Source organism: Gasterosteus aculeatus, unplaced genomic scaffold (genome assembly GCF_964276395.1).
Source record: "Gasterosteus aculeatus unplaced genomic scaffold, fGasAcu3.hap1.1 HAP1_SCAFFOLD_62, whole genome shotgun sequence".
Classification (NCBI taxonomy): domain Eukaryota; kingdom Metazoa; phylum Chordata; class Actinopteri; order Perciformes; family Gasterosteidae; genus Gasterosteus; species Gasterosteus aculeatus.
In genome coordinates, this window is record NW_027554917.1 from 51,250 (window position 1) to 59,928 (window position 8,679).

At 46.4% G+C, this 8,679-nt stretch overlaps 1 protein-coding gene across 16 annotated transcripts in view; it reads left to right on the top strand.

Annotated features, from left to right (window-relative positions):
- The window catches only part of LOC144394851 (dysferlin-like), a 38,814-nt gene extending 37,236 nt beyond the window's left edge, over positions 1-1,578 (top strand). For 11 of the 16 annotated variants that reach the window (XM_078098047.1, XM_078098048.1, XM_078098056.1 and 8 more), the window contains one exon: positions 83-1,578. In XM_078098047.1, the coding sequence (XP_077954173.1) occupies positions 83-139 (57 nt within the window). In that variant the 3' untranslated portion in view covers positions 140-1,578. The remainder of the gene's footprint in view (positions 1-82) is intronic. The other 5 variants (XM_078098059.1, XM_078098058.1, XM_078098062.1 and 2 more) reach the window with 1 other exon arrangement.
- The last annotated feature ends 7,101 nt before the right edge of the window (positions 1,579-8,679 follow it).

Below are 8,679 nucleotides of genomic sequence, written 5' to 3' on the forward strand. Positions count from 1 at the left end.
AGGCTTACAACCAAAACCCCCAAGGAAAGGAAAACAAAGCAAGTAGTAACATCCTGAATGTGTTGTCCTCTCCGTCCTCCAGAACTACGCCGCCATGAGGATGGTGGCGCCTTTTGGGCCAGCGAAGGCTGCACAGTGATGATGGTGATGATGATGATGAAGGTGATGATGGAGCGACGAGGAAAGTGGAGAGAAAAGAGAGACGAGCTAAAGAACAACGTCCAGTTAGAAATCGGGCTAAACTGAACTGATTTATTCTCCTTCCTTTTCTTTGAATGGATTTTGTGATCTTGTTGGAGTTGTGAGTAAACTTCAGTGCTTCATCTGTGTGTGTGTGTGTGTGTGTGTGTGTGTGTGTGTGTGTGTGTGTGTGCCTTCGCTGACCCTCCTCACTGTACTGGATGCATCCTCGGCATGTTTTAGCTCTCTAAAAGTCTTTGTGAAGAACCTGCATGAACGATCGTCTTTGCGGCCCTGTGTGCTGCCTTCAGGTGCAGTCAGAAAGCAGAGATGTCTTTCCCATTTCTCTCCTTTCTCCTTCCTTCCTTTTTTGTCCTCCCTCTCTGTCTCCCTCCTTATTCCCTCTGCGTCTCCTTAACTTCCTCTTTTCGCCTTTAGAGGATGTTCTTCGGTTATTTCCCCCCTTCTTGGTTTCATGTCGGGATGCCTGAACATTATTATTACATATATTATATTATGTATTTAAAAGAGCTTTACTTCCCGTACGTCCTGCTGATGTAAATCAACGATCATTGAACAACTTGATGTGACAATCGTGCCCTCGCCTGCCCTTTTTTGGTAAAAGAAGCTGTGTTTTCCCGATGTGATCCCTGTCAGTGAATGCACCGGGCCTTCAGCCTCCCGCTTTGTTGCCTTTACATCCGGTAACACTAACTCAGTTTATCTTGACGTAGTTTGTGCTGGTTGCTGCCTTTGCGAAGCCTGTCGCCGTCTCAGTGAAGTTTGACTTGTGGAAATGTCTCTTTAAAGGAATACTTTGACATTTAGACCAAATGTCCATCCCACTGAGCTCCTCTTAGCTTAGCTTAGCATAAAGCCTGGAAACGGGTGGAAACAGTTCGCTCGACTCTGTCCAGAAGTAAAGAGTTCACTAATTAACCAAAGGGCCGTTTTAAACATATTTATCAAACAATGTTAAATGTGCATTACTGAACTGGGGGGGTTGCTTGGTTATTTGATGCCTCTGGACAGGAGAGGAATATTTCACAAAATATCAGAGAGAGAATGTATTCACTCATTGTATTCACTCAGAGAAGTCTCCAGAGTTATGTTTCATATGCTCAAAGGGCATGTTTACTAATCGCTAAAAACTTGCATTTGGAACTATAAAACCGGAAAGTGCCAACAAATTGGTTTTAAATCCAATGCGCCGTGTCAAACTCTGTTGTTACTGTAAAAGGAAGTTGAACATGACTGACAGTATTGATATTTGAATGTATTTTAGGAGAAACAGACCATGTATTTGAACTCATATCTACAATAAGCAATACTCTGCACTGCATTATGTCAATATTATCAATAAAACTGCAATTCTGAAGTGTTTTATTCCATTTAAAATGTCATTATTATTAAGTCTACATCCATTGTTTTTCATTTGAGATACCGTTTTTTTTAAGGACAGCGGCCTCCCGGGTGAAAGTGAGTCAGTTAGAGCAGAATATTTTAACCTCAAAGCTTTAAATACTCCAACACAGTACCTGCAAGAGCTGCAGATTATTTCTTTCAGAAAATCTCAGCATTCCAAATTATATCTGAAAATGAGACGCACTCCCCAGCCAATCAGAGGCCGGCGCTCCAACAAGAAGAAGAAGAAGAAGAAGAAGAAGGCTTTTAACTTAAACCTCTGTCGTTACGGTCATTCATTCTGGTTTAGTTGGCCATGTTTTTTCTGGGCCCCGGCACACCCTCGATGCAGCCCATCTGTGTGTGTGTGTGTGTGTGCGTTTCAGCCGTGTGACCTCGGTGCGAACCTGCAGCGTCGACAGAAGTCGGACTGGAAACCCGCTCTGACCGATTCGTCTCTCGAGCTCCCGCAACCCTTAAATTACTGCTTTGCTTTCTCCCACCTCTCCTCCCTCCCATCTGCTGCTTCCTCCCTTCCTTCCCTCCCGGTACTGGCGTCCCGTAACCTCTCTTTCTCGGGGGGGTTGTTGTGGTCACCGTGAACTGCAGGTGAACCTCTGACCACGGAGTGGGTGGAGTTAGTGCAGTGTGGGTGGGCCGTGGCGGTGGTCTGTCCGTCTTCCTCCTCCTCCTCCTCCTCCTCCTCACCCTGCCCTGACTCATCCTCCTCCCTCTGGTAATTTTCGACGCTTATCACTTCCTCTGTGGCCCAAATGTATTGATTTCACTCCAATCCGCAAAGCGGCGTTGAAAATCTCAAGGAAACCTGAAAATGAGTTTTCGACCTTGTGATTCTGCGTCTCCATGGCAACGTGTTGTCATGGAGACGCAACAGATTTGTAATAATCAACAACTTGAGCCACTCTCCGAACACGCTTTATTCTCCTGCTTTGTCTGGTCTCATTCACGTAGCAGCACTACGCCTGAATCCTCCATCGCCTCCACCTCTCCACCCTCCGGCCTCCGCCGCGCGCCTCGTCCAGAGGCCTCATCTCACTGCCACGTTAATCAGGCCCTCTGACGGAAGCAACGTGTAGTTTAAAGCCCGCCGTGCATCTGTGCGTTACGCGCGTGTGTGTGTGTGTGTGTGTGTGTGTGTGTGTGTGTTTAGGGCGGCTTTGAACGTGGACGGGGTCAAAGTGCACCTGATTCCCCAGACGTGATGGAAAAGGGCCGGAGGGGAGCCTGGCGAACAGGATTCTAGATGTTTCATTATCACCTCACACACACACACACACACACACACACGGACACATGTGCGGCAGCGAGCAGGCCTACAACATCAAACACTCGCGGCGAGTAAAAACCACAGTAGCCCCGTCTGTACCTGTGAGTCTGTGTTTCACACTGCCAGAGTTCAGGCCGCTGATATCAGCTTACACACACACACACACACACATGTGCAGACACATGGTATCAGCTTGCGTGCACTCACCGCACACACACACACGCGCACAAAGGTTCACATGTGTACAGATGTGAGTTAAGCGCTGACACCTCGGCCTTCTAACTCGGGTTTACGTGTTTTTTTTTATGGGATGAAATGTATTAAAAATCAATTACTACATTCTATTGACATCGGGCCAGTGGTGGGAGAAGTATTTAGGTATTTTATTAAAGCAGTAATACACGTCGTGAAAGTAAAAGTCCTTCATTTAAAACCTCATTGAAGTTGGTCAGTAGGGAATAAACAGTTCCAGCAGAAAACTGAAAACAATAAGAACAGGATTTTTGTTTTATTTGTCTCTTAACGGAATTACTTATAAACACAATATAACAACATTAAAATTAATCACAATAAATTTTTAAGAACACGTACATCTGGATTATCTCCGAATTATCTGTTAAAAGAGTAGAAAAATCTAGTGGCTTCCAAAAAAAAGAACAACATTTGGCATCTTTCAAAAAGGAGAAATAGTTGAAAAAGTTTCAACATGGGTCCTAAGGTTAAAATATCGCTGCACGCAGCCAGGCCCGATAGCCGATCCTCGTGCGGGTGAATCGATCGTCGATCTGTTGGTGATGCCTCGGGGCTCCGACGGAGCCGAGGAGTCGTTCTCAGCTACAGGTGTGCGGCGGCGCGCCGGATAAATCTACTCTTACGGTAATTCACTCTCCCCCTTAAAGCACCGTGAACCCGCAGACACTTTATTTCATTTATTTCATACCTTAATGTGGTTTAACGCGAAATAAATACACCGCAGCACCACGGACATCACATAATTAGGCTAAAAGAGCTTCCGGCTAACAGTGGACGTTAAGCTAGCAGCAGTCCGCTGATTGGGTGTGACGTCACGCTCACCGCCGCGTCACTCGCTTCGTTTCACAGCTTCATTGTAAAGAACTTAATTTGGAATTTGTTTGAGGATGTCTTCCATAGTTTGAAGTTCCTTTTAGTATAAAAGGTGACAAAATTAAGTGAATTAAATGCATTAGTGAAAAAGTAAAGAAATACATCTCTCAACAATCATATTTCATTTAATTGGTGTTTTTCATGTTCTAAAATGTTTTCTTTCACGATAAATTACTTTATTTCCAAGAGTCTCCCGTGTTCGAGAGCGACCGCCATCTCCGGCCCAGTTGTTTTTTGTTTTTTCCCGCGGCCCGTATACCACCAACACCGGGGCAGTAAACTCATTTCACACGCCGCGCTCCCCTCATTAGTCCTCGCGTTAACTAGCAGCGAGGAATGCAGTCCAACAGCTCCGTGGAAAAAGCAGTATAATTTAACAAGATGCTAATCAGCAGATTGCTGAGGTGTTTGGTCACCGTGTGTGAAGCCTCAGGTAGGGGGGGGGGGAAGTTGAGAGCTTCGGACTGATTATTCGGCTGAAACTTGTGTTTGAATTAACGCCCTCTGCAGCATTATTATTATTATTATTATTAAAAAGAGATCAAATCATCCTGCGCACATCTTCTCACAACACATTCCTGTATTTTCCCAGGGTGCCCCTCTCTAAACGTCTCCGTCCCCCCTGCAGACGCCCCCCGACCTTCGCTCAGAGGTCGACGCAAACCTCCCGAAAGAGGAGTTACGAGGAAGGCGAGCCCGTGGGGGGGCGGGAGGACGAGGACGAGGAGCGTGAGAGCCGAAGGGCGGACGGACGGACGGCCGGACGTATTCTGAGGGGACCGTTAAAGGAAACGCCCTCGACATTGTGACCGCCGGTAGGTGTGAGAAACGCCCGCGCGTCTTCAAGGCCTCTGACGGATGTCACTCCTGGAGTGCGTGGCGCTACGCACTCTGGGGACGGGGGAGGGGGTACGACCCGGCTCGTCCACTTCCTGCCCTGGGACAGGAAGCCGAGCAGGTCAAGGTGACATAGAAAAACAAAACAACAACCGCCCTGTTTGTCGTGCTTTTACCGAGCTCATCAGGCACCGCCGTGACGCGTGTGTGTGTGTGTGTGTTTCATTGTGGGAGCTGTAACTTTGTCCTGTCTCACACTCCAACAAACCAAACAATGGCCCGTCTTTGTTCAGCTTGGTATTACTTGACTTCTATTGTTGCGTTTGTGCTGGTTGTTAATGTGCGTGTGTGGCCTTTCATCACACACCCACATGTTTTTTTTGTTGTTTTTTTACCAAATATCAGCGGGACGTTTTGATAACAAATTAGCGTCGGTGCTAATAGGATTTCAGGCGGCATCGCAGGGACTTTTTATTTCGTCTCGTTAAGGAAGAACCCCGGCTGGCTCGTTAAAGGCGGCCCTTAACGACCTGCGGGGGCCGACAGTAAAACGCGGCGTTGAAGTGAAATGAAGTGTGCGCTTTCATGGGCGTGGCCATCTTTGTCGGTGTGTTTTTTTTTTTTCACCCTCACAGGAGTAGAAAACGACATCTTTGAAACGCGTCACGGCGTTTGTGAGATGATCCTCTCTGGCGATCTAGTTTACGCTGCTGTTGCATCATCGTCCATCCATGATCTGGTTTGAGCGCCGGGATTAGCTTAGCAGCCTTTAGCTTGGAGTCACTCCCGTGTTTTTTTTTTATTTTTTACGGTCGCTCTCTGGGAGTCACCGTTGCACAACATCCCAGATGGTGAAGTGAGTTTCGTACTGTGATGATTGCTCTATAAATGTATAAAGTGCCCACAGAGTTTGAGAGCAGCTCCATTGTTCATTGTCTCGTCGGCCTCGACAGCGGGAGCCTTGATGCTAAGCTAACTTAGCGTCCCGCTGAGGTTCAGCCTGTGTATTTAGCCCACGGCGATGACGGCGGTTTCTCGTCTCGTATCTTTGTGGAAGTTCCCGTTCGGCTTTTTACACAAAAGACAAAATGTGATTCAAACACAAACCGTTTCTGATGTTTGTTGTCCATATTTTTGCCGCGAGTCGCTTCTCCGGTTTCTCCAATTGGTTGCCTACGGCAACGTGGGATTCAAACCCCTTTCCTTCCGCATCTCGCCCAGGTATCGCCTCATCTGACGACTTGCCGCTCTCCGCCGCCCGGCCTTCAAAATAAAACATAGCCCTCGCTACTTCCTTTACACCTCGCTGCAATAAAACCCGTCCAGACTCCTCAGGTTCACGACCTTCACTGACCGGCGGTGAAGGAGCTTTTTTCCCCCTTTCGTTCCGTCCGTTGTGTATTTCGTGCGAGCTAACGCGTGATATTCTGCCTCCCTGCACACGTGTGTGTGTGTGTCATCTCCTACCTTGTCCTGATGCATTAGACGCCTGTGGAATGTCGACTCGCTTTCGGAAAGAGAGAAAAAAAGAAAGCTGGAAAACCGTTTCCAGCCAAAAACGTTTCCAAATCCATTTACTTCAACCCTTTATTGACTCTTTCTTGTTCATATATGTTTTTCTCCCTTTTTTTTAATTCATTCCCTCACTTCAGGACTCCGGTCTGCTTTACTTTAATACGTTATTCCTTTTTTTATTCATCCTACTTCTCCGCTCTAATCCGACCTCCTCATGCTGCTCGCTAATTTTATTGCTCTTTTTTTTCCCCTCCGTCGTCCTCGTTGTAATTCCTTTTAATTAAATGTTCAGTTTATGTGTAATTCCTGAAGCCGGCGCAGTAAAAGTCAACTCGGCGTGGACTGCATGTTCGGTGCACGGTGAGGGAAGCGGCCAATCAGACGACTGGGATGCCGGCCAGCTTCATGATGCAATATCCTGTCGGGTTAAATCCTTTTATTTGAATGTAACGCTCCTTCTTTTCTTCCACGCTTTGCATCCTCGAGTTAATGCTAAACACACACACACACACACACACACACACTGTCTCATATCCTTCCACTCACCTCTGTGAATGCGAGCAGCAAAAGTGGGTTCAGACGTCAGACAGGAAACAGTGAAAACATTATTTCAATATGTTTTTATTGCTGCGATTATTAGATTTCATAAAACGAATCCATTTTAACGGAGCTTGTTTTCTCAGACTGTTTTCGTCCTTAAACCTGTAATCACTCAAATATTTTTTGCATCTGTGTGTTTCTGACGGCTGTGTGTGTGTGTGTGTGTGTGTGTGTTACAATAGAGCTATACATCGGTGCAGATTCTGCTCCACTGCTCGGTTTCCACTCTCGACCACTTAACATTAAGACTGTTTCCCTGACCTCAGCATAGGCCTAGTCTGCTCTAATCTGCTGACCTACTCTCTGTGTGTGTGTGTGTGTGTGTGTGTGTGTGTGTGTGTGTGTGTGTGTGTGTGTGTGTGTGTGTGTGTGTGTGTGTGTGTGTGTGTGTGTGTGTGTGTGTGTGTGTGTGAGATGTATTTTCCACATGTTAGTGTGTCGGACTGCGGTTTCCATCACGCTTTCATTTCCAATTGTGCATCAAACTAAAGTTTCGGTGTCCGTGTGTTGCGACGTCTCGTCCTCTTACCTTTTTTTTAAAGGATGTCATCACATAAATTCCTCGACGTTAAAGCTGCAATCCGTCAGGATCCTTTTTTCAGTCAATTGTGTGTTTTCACACGAGGAACTTCTGACCTGAACGTCTCCATGGAGTCCTTTTCACTGCTGGTGGCGGTCGCCCTCCCGGAGAACCTTTAAAGGAACAGTGTGTCGCATTTAGGGAGATTTCTGCCGTCTTTAACCGTCTGAAAACAACAATCGTTGTGTTTTTGTTGCCTTAGAAGCCGCAGTGACCCACAAGGGTCGATTCACCCACCGGGTGTGTGTGTGTAATCGTTCATTGTCCAAGTGTGTGTGTGTGTGTGTAATTACGAAGGTGTGTCGAGCATTTCATGTATGCAGCAGCAGTTACATTACAAGGACCATTGTGGCTTTGAAACCTCCTACTGTGAGTGTTATGACTCTAACACATGTGGCTCACACACACACACACACACACACACACACACACACACAGGATATTTCACATACTTTATTCATTTAAGGTTTTATGGTAAATGTAGACTTTAATTATGCAGCCATTGCTGGAGTAATTGTGTGTGTGTGTGTGTGTGTTACTCTTTTGTGCTCTTTGTGAAGGGACCACACACACACACACACACACACACACATTCGGTTCTCCTGCTGTTTTTCGGATTCATGGTTTTAATCGAGACCTCTCACTGGTTGTTGGCACATATCCAGCAGCCAATCACAGGCCTCCGCCAATTAGAGAGGCAAGGCCGTTTTACATGCCTTTTAAAGGCCTGTGTGTGTGTGTGTGTGTGTGTGTGTGTGACATCATTCATGCAATTTGTACTTTGAAGTTTGTGTCTTCAGAGGCTGTTTGTTGTAATTAAATAAGTTGTTAGTACATTTTTGTTTCTAACTTTTACTGATCAACTGCACATTTTAGCCACTATGATAAGAGCCCTGTAGCGCTGCCTACACAGGACTTGTGTGTGTGGTGTGCGCGCGCATGTGCGTTTTTGTTTTTCCCTTTGATTTAGTGCTTCCCTCCTGGTGGTGTGTGAGCTTTTAAAGCCGCACTGCTGTAGAAACGGTGAGATTAGCTGACTAATAAGGTGTGTGTGTGTGTGTGTGTGTGTGTGTGTGTGTGTGTGTGTGTGTGTGTGTGTGTGTGTGTGTGTGTGTGTGTGTGTGTGTGTGTGTGTGTGTGTGTGTGTGTG